This window comes from Urocitellus parryii, chromosome 6 (assembly GCF_045843805.1).
Source record: "Urocitellus parryii isolate mUroPar1 chromosome 6, mUroPar1.hap1, whole genome shotgun sequence".
Classification (NCBI taxonomy): Eukaryota; Metazoa; Chordata; class Mammalia; order Rodentia; family Sciuridae; genus Urocitellus; species Urocitellus parryii.
Window position 1 is genome coordinate 31,749,556 of NC_135536.1, and position 18,913 is coordinate 31,768,468.

Below are 18,913 nucleotides of genomic sequence, written 5' to 3' on the forward strand. Positions count from 1 at the left end.
CCCCCCTAGCCTATTTCTTAAATGCTACCTTTTGGGCACCACCCAGAGATACTAAATCTGAAGACTGAGTTAAAGCCCAAGATTCTACATTTCTTGTCTAGCTCTCTGAATGATAATTTAATGCCTGAAGAGGTTAACTATTTCTAAAGCAGAAGAGCCCAAGGAAAGAAACAGGACATAGGCAGACAGGACACAGGGCCTTGTGCCTCAAGACACCTGTTTATTGGGGACACGACTCTGCAACAGGGATGACAGGAATCGTACCAAAAATAGCAACGTCTACAGGGCCCCTGATGGGGCTAGAAGGGTACAGTGCCCCCCCCACCCCCACCCCTTGTACAAAAATAAACTCTCACGCCTATGGACCAGCAAAAACTGGCAGAGCGTCTCCTCAACAGGGACACAATCCTCTCTGCCAGACCTGGGACCCCGTTCTTTGACCCTCACCTCTGCCACTTCTAAGGCACTGTGACTCCCCTGGGCTGGATGGGTATCGCCTGCCCATCCTCCTTTGCCCACTGCCCCTCCACCTCTGGTCCGCCTGGGGCTGGGATTTGGGTCCCATACTGCCCCCTGCTGGCTGCTCTACCCAACTACCTCTAGTGCTCCCCCGCTCCTGCGGGGTAAGCTCACTAAGCTAATCACCCCTAAGAGGGATCCCTACCTTTCTTGCCCCCCAGGCCCGGCTTCTCCAGATCTCGACAACCCGGGGCCCTCCTCCCCTTCCAGCGAAGGACTGGGAGGGGTCTCTCCTGATGGTGCTCGGACATAGGGAGGAGATGCATCAGCCTGGGGAGGCCGGCGACCCCGAGCCCGACGGCTATGGTGCACTTGCAGATGCAAGGCCATAAGCTCAGGGGCTCCAGTGGCAAAAGGGCAGAAAAGGCAGCGGTGGAGGGCACCCCCTGGCCCAGCCTCACCTCCCGGCCCCGCCCGCAGGGACAGGTCCAGGGGTTCAGCCTCACCACCTCGCCCATTGCGCAGGGTCCTCCCAGGGCTAGCCGGCTTCCGACGGGACCCTGGCCCAGCGCCACCTGAAGGAGGCCGGGGACTTGAAGCACCCTCCACCCAGGTCGCAGACTGCTGAGCCAGCTTGGCTCCTGAGGATGGGGCTGAACCCCGCTGGGTAGGTGGTGGCGGCTCTGGGGGTGGCCCCGGGCCTGCACCACTCCTCTGCTCCCGGTGGTGACGCTGCAGGTGATACTTGAGTGAGCCAGACTGGGTGCCTGCGTAATCACAGTGTGGACACTTATAAGGGCGCTCACCTGGGGAGAAGAGGTAGGATAAGGTGATGAAGTCAGAATCACTGCATACCCTCATTTGCATTCTGCTCAATTTACTGACTTTATCCTTAGGACTGGGAAGAAGCCCTGTCTTTCTTACTAGCTCTGATTTAATAAAGAACATTTTCGAACTAATTTCATCTGACCAATAGAATGCTATAGTGGGTCATCTCTAAGACTATTGATAGCTCTCATCTTTTTTTCCTCCCCTTCAGTCCCTACCCACTCAAGAAGCTGCCTTCCTTACCTGTGTGCACTCGAAGATGCACTTTGAGGTGATGAGCTGAGCGGAAAGATTTTCCACAGAAGGGGCAATCCTTGCCAGTGGCCCCTCGGCCCCCTTCAGGCCGGGTCCCTCCAGCCAACAGCCCATTTTCTTCTGCAATGTACATATTAAAAGGAAGTTATGAGGGTCGCTTTGCACCTCCACACCCACCCCACAGGCCTGTTTCCCCTTGGGTTCCACAAGGTTACATCAAGTTTGGGAGAACATAAGAGGTTAAGAATTAGTGCCATTGGAAGTGGTGACATCTTCAGGAGAAAAAAAATAAAATGAGAAGAAAAAAGGCTCTTTTTAAAAAGAAGCTACAAGAGTGGTGACCACAGAGTTGGACAGGAAGAAAGACAGAAAACCCAGAGAGGAGTCCCTACATACCCTGTGTGGCTGTAGATCTTGCCTGGGCCCCCACAGAAGGCGCCGAATGCCCTGGTCCCTCGCCTGGGCGTGGGTGCAGGGAGGCCAAAGGGCCCAGTGACCTGCCCCGGGCCCAGTTCTCCTCCTCAGCCTCTACCACCTCCTCTTCCTCCTCAGGCTCCTCTACACGGTGCCTTCGAGCCCGCGCTGGGACAGCTGATGGCAGTGGGCGGAAGCCTCCAAAGCTATGGCCGGCCCCAGGCTCAGCCCCTTCTCCATTGGGCCGGGCTTCGCCAGCACGGAGGCTTAGATAACCCAAGAGGCTCGGGGGCTCCCGACGCTCAGCTGGAGTGGGTGCCGGGGCCAAGAGAAGCGCAGGGCCCAATGGCTCATAGGCCAGCAGCCCCAAATCAGGAGGCTGGGGTGCCCGGGCAGGCCCTGAGCCAGGACCTGGGGCACGGAGAGGACCCAGCTTGCTGGCATGCACTTTCATGTGGTTCTTTAGGAACCAGGGCTCCTTGAAGCAGCGGCCACACACGGGACACGCATGATCGAAGGAGGCCTTGTGCTTGCGCATGTGGCCCTTGAGAAACCACGACTGTGTAAAGCTCTGGCCACACACTTGGCAGCGGAACTCTGGAGGCGCCGGGGGCTCCTCGGGAGCTGCAGGAGCAGAGGCAGGGGTTGCCTCACGTTCAGGCTCTGGTTCTGGCTCAGGAACAGATCTGGGTTCGGGCTGGGGTGGAGGCTGAGGCTGGGGCACAGTGGAGGTGGCCGCCAGGGGGCGCTCAGGAGCCCCGTGGGCCGTCAGGCTATGGTGTAGCAGCTCCTCCTCCTGGCTGGAGCCAAAACTGCACAGACTGCACTTCCAAGGCCTGTGCAGGATGTGCAGGTGGCGTTCGCGCTCTGCTGAGGTGCGAAACTTGCCTTTGCAGAAAGGGCAACGGAAGGCAGATGACGAAGGAACCTGAGGCCGTGCCTGGCCCTCAGTGGCAGGGTTGGCCTGCATGCCTCCTGAGCTTCGGGCTCTTCCTAGGCGAGCCTCCCGCAGCAGTGCGCGCTCCTCCAACTCCAGCAACAGGCGCGCGGCAGGGCTACGTGGGCGCTCAGGCTGATGTGTTCGCAGGTGCGAGCGTAGCAGAGCCCGCTGTGCTGCGCGATGGCCACAATGTGGGCACTGGAAGGCCTGAGCCCCTGGGTGCGCTCGCAGATGCAATGCCAGGATGGAGTTGAAGCGGAATCGCTTCCCGCATACAGGGCAGGGAAAACGCCGTTCTCCTGCTCGACTTTCAGACCAGCCCACAGCTCCCATCCCGGGCGACCCCGTGCTCACACCTGGGCCGTTGGAGTAGCGCTGCAAATCCAGCTCGCCGTCAAAGGCCGGTGGTGACGGGGCTAAATGGCCACCAGGGACGCGGGGACGTGAGCCCTGTGGAAAAAGAAGCACGTAGAGCAAAGGATGGAGAAGGGCGATCAGTGGAGAAAACAACGGCAACAAGGACCAGAACAAAAGGAGAGTGGGTTTGGGCTTGACCCAGGGTGCCATTCACCACTGCAGGCTGGAGGATGGATGGGAATTGGATGCTGGGGCCAAGGAGATAAGTTATAATAGGGACGCAGAGCCAGGGTTAGGTTAAATAATAGGTTAAAAGAGAAAGAGGTAGGAAGGGAGATAGAGCACCGTTTTAGATATTTGTAGGTTCAGTCCATGTCTCCACTCACCTCCATGGAACCCCTTCACATTCTTTGGTTCTGGGGAGTGCAGGGAAGAGGAGGAAAGGCTGCTAATGAAGGCAACAGGTGCTGAGGAGCTAAAGAAAGAGATTTGGAGGAAAGATGAGTCCTGATTTTCAGCAATGGAAAGTATCACCCCCAATCCCAGACTCTTTTAACACCCTAGAGTCCTTAAACCTTTCCCTTCCTATTTGCATTTTGAGTCTCAAGGGGGCTGCTTTCCTCAAAGACTCCACCCCTTAATTTGCCAAATCCAAAAGGCTCTCTGATAACCCAATTTTTTCCCAAAAATTATGTTTTAAATGCTCCCAGAACCACTACCACCACCACCTCACATCCTGGCAGTGGGGAGGGAGGGAACATCACAGTATGTGCAGCTTGATAAATGAATGGAGAGGGCTTGCCATGTTCCCCGGTTATCCAAGTGGGGTCAGTCACTCTCTCTCAGACCCTAACTGACCTGGCAGCCAAACATCCTTCCAGGTTCCACGGTCCTTGCTTCTGCCCTTACCCTGTCTTTCCGTCTTTCCCCCTCACTCTCCCTCCCTCCGCCTGGATTCCTGATCCATTCATTTCCATTCATTACAGAGACTCATTCATGCATGGGAGAGAAACACCTCCCAGCAGCAGAGTCTGGAGACAGACAGAGGGGGAGGGGCATGAAGGGGGAGAGAGTCAGAGAGGGAATGGAGAGAGTTGGGGGAGGAGTGGAAGTTAAGGGGCACTGCCAGTCTGGGGAAGGGGTTAAAAACTGCAAATACCGTCTAAGATTCATCCCCTGTTTCAAACCTTGGAGCCTGCAGTTTGATGGGGCATCTCAGCCCCTTTGTCCAGGCTGTTCCGAAGCAGGCTTTCCTCCTCTCTGCAGGGGAGAGGCTTCCTCACACAAGAGGAGGATTACACTGGCTCTGAGCTCAAGAGGCTGGAGTGAGGGACGGGGGGCGGGGCCGGGCCATCTGCACAGATAGGGGCTCCCGCACAAGCTCTTAACAGGAAAGGGTTAAAATTCTCCAGCTAAAATTCCCTAGGCCTGAGATGTGCAGAGCTCCAGGGCCAGGAAGAAGAGCACAGAGAAGAAGAAGATGGGGGGGGTCCTGGTTCTAAGCTGCAGAAGAGGTCAGCTTTAGGACTCAGAAGTAACCTCAGAATTAAAAATCATGGAAACAGGGCTGGGAAGATGACCAGAAGGCATCCACTCTACCTTCCTGCCTCCATACAGAATTGTATCTGGTCAAGGCCAGATGAATGTGGGCCTAACCTTTTTCTTTTTTTCCTCCCCTCTGCCTAAGATAGGAAGAATATTTGAGATATAAAGAACTTTCTTACAATAAGCTTTATGTTACTGAGAAAGAAAAGAACTCGGCATTACCTTGCTTACAGATCTTTAATAGAAGAGAACTGGGCCAGGAGTCAGCCCTGCTTATCAGCAGAGAAAAGGCTCTGGAGGTCCAGAGCTTCCTTAATTTTCAAGGTTTAGTGGATGTGGTAAGACTTCAGTATGGGGCAAGTACCTGTTACATGCAGAATCAGGGCTCTGGGAATATTAACAGGAGATTAATTAACAAAAATATCCTTGTCCAAGCTCCATTAGATGTCGTCTGTCACCATTTAATGTGTTCTTCTATAGCTCCAAATTTGGGAGTACACCTTCCTCCTCTGGATCATCCAAACAAACCCCTTTCCTGGGGCCAAGAGCCTAGCCAGGTTCACTGAATAATTTCACAGAAGGTGAGTCAGAATAGGATTAAGGGGTACAAGGCTATTGTAAACCTAGTTTTACCATTATTAAACCCTACAACCTTCAGTGAATCATTTATCCTTTGTAATGTAAGTAGGTTGGACTAATTTTTACTGATGTTGCCTTCCAGCTTAAAAGTTTTGTGGGTCTAAATAACAGGACTCTTCTGGACCCGAGATGCTGAAACAAATGGTCATTCCTTCAGTACCATGGAGAGTGCAGTGGGCTACCAGAGAAGCCACTTTGGCCACCTCAGTACCATAGATAGAACTATGAAGTCCTAGAGAGGCCATGTTTGCCATTTTAGCATCACAGATAAAGCACTGAGAAAAGCTGGAGGATTTTCTCCCCGTATCTGGGAACCACAGAGGGTCAGGGGAGAGTGGTACCAGAGGATTATTTTGGCCTTTTGGATGTCACTGAAAATAGAGGTATTAGAAAATAGATGTAACCAGAAAATTTTTAATTAGCTATAAGGAGTGTCCTGACAGTTACAGTTTGTACATCCTGGAATGAGTTACTGAGGCATCGTATTTGGGTCCCTCACATTCTGTTGCTCTCCTGGGGATTCCCGGAACATCCTGGTGTACAGCCAATCTGGTATATTCAGAGGAAGCAGATGGCCAGGAGGGAGGGGGGGTGGAGGCTGGGAATACTGCATGGTCATAGCTGACTAACCTATGGGCACATATTCTGATTCTGAGAAGATTCTAGGGCCCCTAAAACTGCAAGCAAAACATCTCCTGAGAAGCTGGACTCATATCCAATGCAAAAATAAAATAAAACAGAACAAGGCAAAACTTCCTCCCAAAAGAAACACACACACACACACACACACACACACATTGCACACAGCAGTTTTCAGAATGGAAATATAGTGATATAAGAAGACCCAAACTGAAGCTAAATTCCCCAGCAGAAGAGTTTCTCCAAAAGAGGCCTAAAATCAACAAAATTCACTGAGACCTCCTAGACCCCATCAAGATCCCCTCAATCATATTCATTCCAATCAGGCCCAGACATCTGATCTCATGGTCGTAATCAATAAAGGAGAGCACTGACAGGTTTTATGAAGTTGCTTGTAACTTAAGTCATACATGTATTAACTGTGGACAATAATCATAGATTTTTCTATACTCAGGCTTAAACACCATCCATGATACTTGGCCAGACTTGGTCAGAGAGTAGCAGTGACCTACTTTCCACCCCCACTGAGAATCAGGGGTTATCTTGCCCTTATTTGGATTCTATAGGGATGCAGAGCCAGGGTTAGGGATCAGAAATATTTCCAAAGCAACAGGCCAATTACTCTTACATGCCAGGACAGCTGGTATAGGCAGTTTATGGAACATCAAACCTTAAACCTTACTAAGTAAAGATGGATGGTTAATAAAAAGATTTATAAACAACAAAGACAGATACACAGAAGCATCTGCCAAATAGAGGACTAAGAAGGTTGTCCCCAAGCCTAGTGGTTCAAAGTGTATGGAGCAAGGGTTCAGGATCTCTGGGGTCTAGCTGTAACTAGGCCTCTGTCTCTGGTCATTTCTAATACTTGAGTTTTCCCTCTGCTGAGAATCCTATACCTAACAATTATGATAACCACTGCACTAAATGGGTTTTTAGGAAAGGGAGCTTCTTAAGTGGTCCAGAATGAAGACCACCTCAATCACAGAGACATGCCAATAGATCACTTTTGTGGTCTCCTCTCTATATTAACTTCACTACTCCTTCAAACTCTCCCTCCAGAGCAGTTTGCCACCTTTCAAGTTGAGTTCTTGGTGAAGACAGCATTCCCTGGGTCCCACTGTCCTGAGTTAGGGGCAAGCAACCTCAGTTAAGGACTCCAAATGCACAGTAGGAGGTGAGAAGATACACCTGCTGCCACCCCACCATGGTGAATTTTATCCCAGTCATGTCCTAACTTGACCCCGATTTTCAAAGTTCTGAAGGATCTGGATTTGGGGAAAGGAGACATGTAGCCATCCCTAAGTCTACTTAACTGGAGCTGACCCTAGAAAAGTCAGTCTAACCGCCCACATGAGCCTCAGTCCTCAGACTGGGAGGTGGGGGAAAGAGGGAGGTGGGCAGGAGAGCTTCTGGGAAAATACCCCTCCCAGAAATAGGTCAGCAAGTAAGGTAGGACCTGTGATCCTGCACAAGAGGTTCTTCCAGCAGCACCCCAGACCCCTCCCTGGGAAGATAAGCAAGAAGGATGATAGGGGGCAGGGTGGGAGATAGGGAGGCCAGGGCTCTGCTACCCCCGGCCGGCCGGGAGAACAAAAGCTGAGTTACAGCCGCCTCCGCTGCTGCCGCGGGCCGAGCTCTTTGTGACACTTTGTTTGGGACGCAGAGAGGGAAGCACCCCCCATCCTCTCCCCTCCCCCCACCGTCCCCACTCCGGAGAGTTTGGGTTCCTTGCCCCCTCCCCCACGGGCCCTACCTGGGCCGGGGGGCGCGCATCCACTCAGGCTCGCGGCCACACCGCCCCGCACCCCCAGGGCCCTCGCGCCCTGCCTTCGGGCCCCTACAAAGACGCTCGCCACCCCCGCCCCCACCCCACCCCCGTTGGCCCTTCCCCTTTGGTGTCCGCTCCCCCGGCTCCCCCACCTGGCCCCCCTCCCGTGGGGCCCCCCCCAGCTCTACAGGCTTCCCAGGCCGCCACCCCCACCCCGCCCCCCCAGGAGCTCTGGGCGAAGTTTGCTTGGGGCCGAGCCGGCGCCCCTCCCCCGCCCCCGCCCCCTGCACCTGCTCCGAGCCGGGCGCGCGGAGCGGCCCCCCCTCCGGGATGGGGGGAGGGGGCCGGGGGCGGGGGCGGGTGGCGGACAGGGGGGGGGCCGGGAGTGGGGGGAGCGGCTACTCACGAGCCCCGGGCGGGCGGCGGCGGAGCGGGCGGGCGGCGGCGGTGGCGGCGGCGGGCGGCGGGCCGGCGGCGCGGGCGTCAGCGTTACGTGGGGCCGGGGGAGATGCGCCGGGCCCCGGCCCCCCCGCCCCCGGCCCGGCCCCCGCCCCCTCCCCGGTCCCCCCGCCCCCGGCCCTGGCCCGCATTGTGTGCGGCGGGAGGCGGCCCGGCCATTAGCATGCGGGGGGCGGCGCGGCGGGGATGGGAACCGCGCGGGAGCGCGGCTACGGCTCTGGGGACAGGGAGCTGGGGACCCCGGGAGCCGCGAGAGGCGGCCGCCAGGGGCGGGGTGCGGGCAGTTTGGAGACGGGGGGCGCTGTCGGAGGGAGGGAGAGAGGAGGGAGCGGGGGTGGGGCGCACAGACGATTCCAACAGGAGACTGGAAGAGATTTTGAAAGGTCATCTCGTCCTTCCCCCAGCCTCGTAGCAGGACTGCCCCTCCCACCCTAGACCCGGACATACCAGGGAAGGAGTTGGCTCTGCCGCTGTTTCTGCCCCAACATGCACAGACTCGGAGAAGTTCTTCCTGGGGTTTTATCTCAAAGCCTCTCCCTTACAATTTCTGTCTCTTTTTGGGGAGGAGGAGGGGCGATTATAGAGATAGTTAATGTCTGCCGTATAAGAAACATTATTAAAGTTACTCTTCCGTCCTTTCTGTTCTTGATAAACAATTCTCGTTCTTCTCTCTCGAATTCTATTTTCCATTCTTTAAGACACTTAAATGGCTCTTCAAAACAACAAATATTTACTGAGTGCTTACCAAGTACCAGGCACTGTGCTCAGAGCTGTGGGGGCTGCCCAGATGAGGGGGATGCGATATGTTCCCTTGAGGAGACTGTAGTCTGGGCGATGGCTACAAACTTGTAAGTAGTATATTCAGATTTGGTCAATATTTACAGAATGCCTGTTCACGTATTTAATAGTATACAATCCTTAACAATAACGTTCTAATATAATTAGTTCTCATTTGCAGGTAAGAAAAATGAGGCTCAAGGAGTTTCTTTCCCCACTGGCCTGCAAGTTTAAGGATCCTCATTGCAAGCCCAACATCTCACATCACCATTAAATTAATTTTATTTACGGGGATTGAAGAGGTAGAAATAGACAACAGTTCTCTAGATTCCTTTAAAATGTGATTCCCACTTCCCAAGAAAGAAAAATAGATACAGTGTTCCAAGGATATTGACCCAGCACTGAGTAGGGCAGGAATGGCTTATAAGGAAGGCCATGTGCTTCCCAGGATCCTGTCCAAGGAACTACCTGCCAGGGTTCTTCTGGCTCAGTTTCTCCTATCATCAATAATAATGATAATAGCTACTAAGGATTATGAATACATACGTGTTAGGTGTTGGGTTAAGCTAGCTAATATGCATTTTCTCTTCTAATGCTCAAGGCAACCCCTTGAAATTGGTATTAACTTCCCTTTATAGATAAGGAAACAGATTAAGCAACTTGTTCAAGGTCATCCAGGTGGATCTGGGACTCGTTCTCTCCAGACCTCAGGCTCTGTGCGAAGATGGGCCTTTCCTATCTTTGAGTTGTATATATTCAGGCCCAGCTTTTTCTGCTGTACAAATAAATATCCCCATCTTAGGTTCTTTAGTAAGTCCTCAGGCACATCAGTATGACCTCATCAGCAGCGTTAATGGTTATTAACCACTCACCCTGAATCAACAACCTTTCACAGCACGGGCACGTTGTTACCTTCCTTTTATCAGTGAACAAACTGAGGTTGAAATAAGTAAAATAATGTCACAAGAATATGTCCAAGGACACCCAGCTGGGAAACTTGCAGAACTGAGTCTAGCCCAGGCTGCAAGGTATCTCTTCTTTCAGAAATATTGTTTTAATAGTACCTTTCCCAAGAAAGGTACACGAGACTTGGGGACCATCTACATATGTCTAAGTGCAGTTTATCACTGAGTCAAAACCAATCCCCACTAAAAACAGTGCTCTCCATCCATTTAGCATCCAATTCAGAGTAAAACTTTCAAGAAATTACAAAGAGAAAAGAGTGAGAGACAGGAAAGTTAGGGGAATTAAAACTTACCAGGGTTAGGGACAAAGCTGCAAGTGGTAATAAGCAGTCCAAAGAGTAATATGGAATCTTACTAGGGCAGAGTAAGTGATTTGATGAAGAAACCAAAGAAAGAAAAAAAGATGATGGAATATAGGGAAATTGAGGTCCAGGATTGAAAGTATCCAAAGGGATGTGGTGAGTGAATGAATCCAAAAGAGGAAACCAGATGGGCAGAAATGGGAGCAATAGAAATAGGAACAAAATGAGACAGGGCTGAGTATCTTGTGAACTAAGGTTGATGTCTACCCAGGGCCACTCCCTAGATCCTTAGGCCCTTACTGGGACCTTTGCCCAACCACAGCCCAGCTCTGTCAGCCTTTCTCAGACAGGACAAGTTTTTCATCTGCTCTGAAATACCAGGCCCCCAAAGAGTCCCAGGACCCATCTGAGTCCCATCCCTTTGGAGTAGCTGCTTCAAACTAGGTAGGTGTAAGGTCCTGGGCCTCAATTCCCTTAATTTTGGTAGTGGGTAGAGGGGTAACTGGGAGAGAGATAGCATGTCCTATCTCCTGAAGGACAAGCCCATAATGAGTTTTTCCAGCCTAGGAAGCACCCAGCTCTTGTGGTCAAGGGAATGATGGAGGATGGAGCCAATCTGCAAGAGCAGGAGAGACCCAGCCTTCGTCTGGAAAAGCTACAGCACTGGGCAAGGCACAAGCAAAATGGACAGCTTTTGGTGCTGGCGGTGAGGCCAGGCTGTCCCACCCCAGGTCTCAGCATGTCCACTTGTATCCAATTCAGTTCCATCCATGTTCAGTGAGCACCTACCATGTGCCAGAAAGTGTGCTAGGCTCTTAGTGGGAGGAGGGTGGAAGAAACAGACGAAAAAATAAAAAGCAAGAACCTTAATCTCCATGTAGCTTCTGTCTGATGGGGAAAACAGAAGTAAGTAAACTGCAACATGAGGCAGAACAAATTAAACGGCACTTAATTTTTAAATCTTACTTCCTTTGCTGCCCTTGGTTGACTACTTTCCTTCTGCCATGTATTTATCCCAATTATTTTCCAGGAGGGAAAAGAATCCTTGACAGTTCCGTGCTAAAATACCCTGCTCTGGTCTCCAGGTGACCCAGATATGGCTGGCATTAGTTGTGGTACCCTTTGCTGTCTCAGTCGCCTGCCTGAACTCTGCTTGTCACATGGCCACAGCACTGCCTCTTGGGTCTGGAGTCTCAGTAAGACCTGTCACAGGGAGGGTAGAAGGAAGGTTCTGGGGACACCTCCCTAATGGGAACAGAGTTTAAATTTGTGCTTATTACCATTCAGGGTCTCCTAACTGGGACTGTCACCCTTGAGCTTCGCAGAGCACCCCGCCTCTGGAAGGTGAGTGGGAAAAGCATGCAGTACTGTCCTCCCACCCTCCAAAATACACACACACACACACCCCTCAACTCAGGAAGTAAGTGATTAAATGTTGACTAATCCTCTGCTGTCTGTCCCTGGCTGGCCTAAAAGACTATGGAGAGAAAGCAAGAAAGTTAGAGGGCTGATGGTCCTGTCCCATTTGGAGAAGAAACAAGAGCTGAGCTTTGTTTTCAGCTAGGCTTCAGGTGGGGATTGATGTTGGAATGAGTCCCCTAGGCTGGGCAGTGCTGAACTGGTTCACTGGCAGGTACCGGCCATGATGATATTCAACACCTTCAACCTGATCTTGGGCTTCATTGCGGTGGTGGTCGAGGTGATGAAGACAGCTTTGGGGCCTTCTCCCACAGCCTCCTCCCAGGTACTGGTGAATGAAGAGGTGGGAGGAGGAGGAAGCAAGAGATGGAAAGGGAAAGGGCAGGGAAAAACAGGTGTTGGGTCCCCACAGCATCCTCAGCCCTGTCTACCTGCAGCTGGTGGGCTTGCTGGTGCTGGAGCTCAGCGCTGAGGTCTTCACCCTAGGAGGTGTGCTGGCCTCCGCATATGCCCTATTCTTGCTGAGCCAAAGGAAGCCAGGATGCTTCAGGAGCCAGAGTCTGCACTACCAGGAACTGCAAGAGGTATTGGGGGCAGGAAGGAAAGCATGGAGCAGCTAGCTGCCTCCTAATTTTTCCGTTGGCAATCCTGGTCAGTGGCATTTAAGGGGAGCAGTGGGACAGAGGGGAAATGAGGGATCCTGAATTGAAACTGATTGGCTTTCTGGCTTGGGACAGCTTTTCCCCTAATGGTGGGTAAGAGGGAAATGGGTATCCAAATGACTGGGACTAGAATAGACAAGCAATAGGAAGCTACCCAGATTTATTGGAAGAACTATGAGAGAAAAAAAATGGGGGAGGAAGAAGTTGCTTCTGTCTGGGCTATCTCCTTTCTCATCCCTACAATTCACTTACACTTTTATCTGCTTTTCAGGGCCTCTCTGAGGTCGAAGAGGTTCCTGGTTTGGAAAATGGTACTATGGTGGCCAGCACAGGAAACCGAAATGAGTGAGCTGCGAGAGCAAGGAGATGGAGACAGGATCTACAGCCCTTCTCTCTTGAGGGAGCACCCTCCAGATTGCCCCGCATGCCACCCCAGCAAACTCAGAAGACAGCATGAGGTCTAGTGGAGTTCTTTCTTGTCCCTTCCCCACTAGATGAAAATATACCTGGACCTGGGTCCTCCATCTCACTTCACCGCCCTGTAAAGGGGCTTCCTCCCTTCCATCCTTGCCCTCCTCTCCCCACTGCTTCTTTCTTAGATTCGGGTATGGTCCACTCTAACAGAGCCTACAAGTCCCAGGATGCCCCGCTACCCCGTGACCTTCTGGGAAATAAAGAGCCTTCCCTCCGCGGCAGGGGCGCTGTGCATCTGCCGAGTGACGCGAGGCGCTGCAAGTCAAGGCCTAGCCGAGAGTTTCCTCGGGCGCGACCACTAGGCCCGCTAGCGGGGAGAAGCCGGGCGGGCGGTCCTGCGCCGGGGCGCCACACAGCAGCCACGCAACCGCGAGAGGACTCTGGGCCCTCGCCCCTCCCTCTGTCAGCTTCCGAGCTCGTCGACGGCTGGGAATGGCGCTTGGCAGAGCTGGGGGTTCGCAGGTGCTCTCGCCGCGCCCCCTCGCACGAGTGCTCAGGTCCAAAGTCCTGAGACTTGGAGCGCGCGCGAGAAGGAGGTTGGAGATGATGAGTCAGGAGCGCGGGGCCTTTCTCGTCCCCCTCCCCCCCACGTCCTGGGCGTCTGCGGATAACAGGCTCGCTGGGCAGGCCGGTGGACCCGGCAGGCAGAGGGAAGGACGTGGCGACCCGACTTTCCCGCCTATTGCTAGCACGCGGATGTAAAGAGCCTTTCCAAGGCGGGAGCGGTACTGCGCACACTCAGCCTCTGCGCAGCTCCGCGGACCTTTGATCCCGGGCTGCAGTCTGGTTACTGAAGCTCTGCTTGCACTCAGCCCTCACCGTTTATGACCTTTGCAAGTGTACAAAGATAACAAGCTCGGGTGGGCCTGGGGAAAAGCCAGAAAACTGAGAGTCCCCGTAGCACCAGTCGGGCAGCTTAGCCGCTAGCACTAGAAATTGATCAGAGCTGGAGTACTAAGAGAACTCACCCCAAATTCACATAGTGCCCAGGATGGGTATTCTCCTCACACTCATTTTTGTTCCCACTTGAGAAGGCTTCTTTCCCTAGAGAATGCTGCTTCTCGGGGCTCAGCTAAGCCCAAGCACCAGTGAGGGTACAGCGCTGCCTGGCTGTCTTGTCTTGACATTGCAGTGGCGCCAGCTACAATTCCTTTCTGTTTGTGACACCTTGGGAGTGGTAATAGTCGCCCTATGAAAAGTTAAGTGTGAGTATTAGTGGGTGGGGACAGTTCTGGGATCAGCTCTGGAATAGAGAAAAAAAGATCTGTGCCTCTTCTTCCTCCCCACAACCTAACAGAATAAAGGAGGGTTCATGAATGAAAGGCTCCAAGGAAAGAACTTTTTAACGTCAGAAGGTGGTGGTAGATTAGGAAACTGGGGCGGGGGGCGTCCGTATTCAACAATTTGCTCTGGCTTTCAGCTTTTATAATGTTATCAAAAGTCTAGATATTGCTTTCTAGTTCTTAGAAAAACACAAACACCATGCAAATGAACCTTGTGCCAAGTTACTCTAGATGATGCTGTGGTAATAACGCTAAAATTTCGATGGCTTAAAACCAGAAAGGTTTATTTCTCATATTACATGTCCAAAGTAGGTTGACAAGGATCTCTGCTCACTGTAAGTTATTTGGGTACTCAAGCTCAAGAATCCCACCATTTTGAAGCCCTACGGTGTCCTTATGAGGTGTAGAGTTACTCCTTCCAAAATGTGAATTAAGCATGAAGAAATATTCATGTCCCTAAAGGGATATATGTTACGACCACTCACAGTTCATTGACATATATCAGTCAACTTTAAGGAAGCAGGAAGGGCATTTTTATCACGTGTAGAAGGCAAAGGAAGGCAGAAATACTTAATTAAGAGAAAAAGGGTTAGTCCTTTGTGGTGATTCTTGAACAACTTAGTACTTGGAACTCATCAGTTCTAACAGTCATGCCCATTCTTGCATTACTGATTTGATTCCATAAAACTCCTAAGTGTGTGTGTGTGTGTGTGTATATATATATTTATATATATATATAAATTTATATTTATATATATATATATTTATATTTAATGGATCTTTATTATTTTATTTACTTATTTATATGTGGTGCTGAGAATCAAACCCAGTGCATCACACATGCTAGGCAAGCGCTCTACCACCACAGAGCCACACAACCCCAGGCCCCTAAGTGAAGTTCTTAATAGAACTTTTCCTTCAAATAATAATAGGATGGGGTGTAAGGAAATCTAGGTTCTGATTCTGTTGCTTGAGCAAATCAAATCTCTAAACTACATTTTGTTCACATGGAAATTATAATGATATTTGTCCTCAGATTACTGAAGGACAATACAATAAAAATCACAAGGAAAAATAAACAAAAATCTGGTGCTGGTGCTGGCTCAATGGTAAAGCATTTGCTTATAATGTGCCCTGGGTTCAATCTGAGCACAGGAAAAAAAAAAAAAAAAAACTATAGAGTACTTCAGGAATTGAAAATAAATTGCCTATATTGATTTAAATGACTGAAACAGATGGTTATGAGGGAATAGGGAGTGGTAGGAACTGTAGCAAAGTAGAGGATACACTTTTTTTTTTTATTTCAGTTATTGGGGATTGAGGGCTGGGGATATAGCTCAGTTGGTAGAGTGCTTGGCTTGCATGCACAAGGCCCTGGGTTCGATCCCCAGCACCAAAAAAAAAAAAAAAAAAAAGGTACTGGGGATTGAACTCAACTACCAAGCATATCCCCAGCCCTATTTTGTATTTTATTTAGAAACAGAGTCTATGGGCTGGGGATGTGGCTCAAGTGGTAGCGCGCTCGCCTGGCATGTGTGCGGTCCAGGTTGGATCCTCAGCACCACAAACAAACAAAGATGTTGTGTCCGCCAAAAACTAAAAAAGTAAGTAAATAAATAAATATTAAAATTCTCTCTCTCTCACTCTCTCTTTAAAAAAAAAAAAAAAAGGAAAGAAAGAAAGAAACAGAGTCTCACTGAGTTACTTAGCACCTCACCATTGCTGAGGCTGGCTTTGAACTCATAATCCTCCTGTTTCAGCCTCCTGAGCCACTGGGATTACAGGCGTGCACCACCGCACCTAACAAGGATACACATTTTATTTAAATGAACATTTCCACTCATCTCTATCAATTATTGCCATTTAGGACTGTGGACTTCATAATGCCATACCTTCAGTGTTCCTACAGAAGACAGACATTCTGACTTGTAAAATATGAAACATTCTGATTTTAAAATATTTATAACTGTTTTTTTTTTTTTAATTCAAGGGCCAGATTCGGCCTGTAGTCCTTCAATTGTCATTCTCCACATTACACAAACATATGGTAGGAATTCAGGATTTGGATGTACAATATGGTTCATGTAGACTTATGAAATATGTGTCTTGGAGGGAAGAAATGAAATTCTTGGTTTTCAGGAAAGGGTCATTTTTGCACCCCTGAGGATATTGTGCAATATCTTGAGACATTTTTGATAGTTACAACTAGGGAGGGGAGGGCAAGGGAATATATAGCAGAAGGACCATTAGAAGAAAAAGATTTGGGGCATACTCCCATGCTACTAATGCCCTTTCAATACCCTTTGCCAGCTGCAAGCAAAGAATGTTTGAAACTTGTCCTGTGTTTCTCATGATCTCCCTCACCCACCCCACACATTATTGCCAGAGTCCTTGACTGTTCCATGACAGCATTCTGCTTTGCTGCATTCCTCCCCAGCAACCACTGTATCTGCCCCATTCTTCATCAATTTGGCAGCCTCTGTGGAGATCTCTCATTTTACTTGAATTAGAACTTTACAGAAAGAAGGGACTGTGACAAGGCTCCTGCTGACGTCAATTTTTAAAGGCCATGACCCCTATCTCCTGCTTTCAAGCAATGGAAAAATAACCCTTTCATGATATGTGGCTTCATACGCAGTTGAATTCTGTGATTGGAAGAGTCTTCAGGTTGATTAATTTTACCCTCATTTCTTTAAAATCCAGTCATTTATGCCGAATGTATGATTATAGACAAATGACAATATTTTCCCAAATTGTCTTCAGTTTCTCGACCTGTTTTTTTGCAAGATGGCTGGGGTTTTTTGTCCCAGGCTGAGTCCTCTGCTGCCATCTCGTGGCCTTTTTGCTGCCCAGGTCGAAGTCTCACGAAGCGCTTTCCTTCAAGGTAATGGCGTTTAGTGGTGGTTTACTTGGGCAAAGAATCCTTGCACCCTCTGGGGCCTCAGCAAATTCTTCCCCTACAGTGGGTCGGCAGAGAGCTGCGACGCTCGCGGCCCGGGCGTGGACCCTGGGCATAGCGCAGGGGCGGGAGGCGCAGGTTCCCTCCTAGTCATCTGTGCCCTCATGGGCCTCTGGGACTGTTATGCAATCCTGGCCAGGAGCCACGAAAATCAGTGAACTCAACTGCCCAGCAGTAATCGGAGCTGACCTCGCCAGCTTGGCCTTATGTCTGCTCGGCAGCCTCTTGTCACTGGCCACCTGAGGCTAGGATGCTGTTCAGTTCAATGAGAAGTGGAGACACCCCCCATCGGGTTTCCTGATTCTATTTTCATGTGTAGGCAGGGTTAGTGTTCTCTAGGTCCATGTGTTTTCTCTTGGTGGGCCTAACTGTGCTACCTCAAATTCGACAATGAACTGGTGGACCGAGCAGGACCGTGGCCGTGCTGCAGTCACTACTTCAATACGATGGGATCTGTGCTCTAGGGATCGGAGGTCCATCTCCAGCGGAGAGGGAATCTAGGAACTGCCTTGAGCTGGAATGCTTGCAACTGAGCAGTGACTCAGCACAGAAGGAAAGGCAGGAAAACGTTTTTAGTTTGTGCTTGGTTTTTGTTTGTTTCCGTTATAATAATGCCTACCTCTCATATGTATACAGCTTACACTCTTCCAGTTGCTAACAAGAGCTTGTTGTAGAACCGTGTCCTCCCCTGAATACATCCTTGCCCTGTAATAACACCCATAATAACACCTAACCTAAGAGGAAGCAAGGAGGAAGGGGCCTGACTACCCTGATTATCTTAGCCTGCATTCCCCTTTATAATAATTCAGCGGGAAGGACCTGCTTATACAATTTGCTAGGTCAGGAACAGCCATACTTGGAGGTAGATTACTACTAATGTGGCCTGTGCTACTTCATAAAAATCAAATAAATGCCAGGTGGCATGGTGGCTCATGCCTATAATCCCAGCTGTTGAGGGAGCCTGAGGCAGGAGGATTGCAAGTTCAAAGCCAGCCTCAGCAACTTAGCAAGGCCCTAGGTAATTTAGAGAGAACCTAAAAATTAAAAAGGCTGGGGATGTGGCTCAGTGGTTAAGTGCCCCTGGGTTCAATCAATAAAATCAAAATCAGATAATTAGAGGCCATTTACCCTTTCTCCTTCTCCCCCTCCTCTTCCTCTTGTGTGTTTGTTTGCATGCACACTCTGGAATGAGACTTCTTGCCTGCTAGGGAAGCACTCTACCACAGAGCTACACGCCTGGCCCCATATACTGTTTACTTCATGGGAGTCATCTTCTATTTCTTTAATGTTCTTTAGTCTTTGCTTACTTTTTTTTTCTTGCCTAATTTTATTAATATTTTTTGTTGTGTGCTTTTCTGTTTGTTTCTTCCCCCCCCCCTCCCAGTACTAGGAATTGAACCCAGGAGTGCTCTACCATTGAGCTACATCACCAGCCCTTTTTATTTTTTATTTTGAGACAAGGGCTTGCTAAGTTGTCCTGGAACTTTTGATCCTCCTGCCTCAGCCTCCCCAGTTGCTAGGTTGCTAGGATTAGAGGCATGCCACCAAAACCAATTGGTTTATTTTTCTTATCATAAACTTTTCCTAAGTTCTGTCCAGAGACAATTAATTTTCTTTATTGATTCTTTTTATTTTCCTAGTCATTGTAAGATTGTACTGTTTATAGTGTTTTCTCCTATGACCAAGCTCCCAAGAAATAATTTAGTTTGTTTTGTTCTTTTTAATTATGTGCTCCCAAATGTTTTATTTAAAAATGCTATGTTACC

The 18,913-nt window shown here is 50.0% G+C and overlaps 2 protein-coding genes across 6 annotated transcripts; one reads left to right on the forward strand and one right to left on the reverse strand.

The window, feature by feature from the left end:
- Nucleotides 1–316: 316 nt before the first annotated feature.
- Nucleotides 317–14,179, reverse strand: Znf219 (zinc finger protein 219). Of its 5 annotated transcripts, none has more exons than XM_026414203.2 (5): nt 13,874–14,179; nt 3,640–3,728; nt 1,939–3,346; nt 1,531–1,662; nt 317–1,265 (listed from the first exon to the last, which is right to left on the reverse strand). In XM_026414203.2, exons 2-5 carry the CDS (start codon nt 3,643–3,645, stop codon nt 661–663), a joined length of 2,151 nt encoding a protein of 716 aa, XP_026269988.1. In that variant the 5' UTR covers nt 3,646–3,728; nt 13,874–14,179; the 3' UTR covers nt 317–660. The 5 variants fall into 5 exon arrangements, with proteins under 5 accessions (XP_026269988.1, XP_026269991.1, XP_026269989.1 ...); XM_026414206.2 differs by lacking the exon at nt 13,874–14,179 and adding an exon at nt 8,754–9,151; XM_026414204.2 differs by lacking the exon at nt 13,874–14,179 and adding an exon at nt 8,254–8,308.
- Nucleotides 9,345–13,865, forward strand: Tmem253 (transmembrane protein 253). The gene is made up of 8 exons (XM_026414208.2): nt 9,345–9,385; nt 10,673–10,794; nt 10,913–11,056; nt 11,436–11,546; nt 11,638–11,694; nt 11,984–12,094; nt 12,207–12,353; nt 12,703–13,865. The coding sequence occupies exons 3-8, from the start codon at nt 10,946–10,948 to the stop codon at nt 12,778–12,780; spliced, it is 615 nt and encodes a 204-aa protein (XP_026269993.2). The 5' UTR covers nt 9,345–9,385; nt 10,673–10,794; nt 10,913–10,945; the 3' UTR covers nt 12,781–13,865.
- Nucleotides 14,180–18,913: the final 4,734 nt, after the last annotated feature.

Coding starts and splice junctions, on each gene's coding strand:
- Znf219 (XM_026414203.2), bottom strand. Junction 1,663..1,938: donor AAGATCTACAGCCACACAGG/GTATGTAGGGAC, acceptor TGTACATTGCAG/AAGAAAATGGGCTGTTGGCT. Junction 1,266..1,530: donor GCATCTTCGAGTGCACACAG/GTAAGGAAGGCA, acceptor TCTTCTCCCCAG/GTGAGCGCCCTTATAAGTGT.
- Tmem253 (XM_026414208.2), top strand. CDS start 10,946: ATGATGGAGGATGGAGCCAATCTGCAAGAGCAGGAGAGACCCAGCCTT. Junction 11,695..11,983: donor GAGCACCCCGCCTCTGGAAG/GTGAGTGGGAAA, acceptor GTTCACTGGCAG/GTACCGGCCATGATGATATT. Junction 12,354..12,702: donor ACTACCAGGAACTGCAAGAG/GTATTGGGGGCA, acceptor TCTGCTTTTCAG/GGCCTCTCTGAGGTCGAAGA.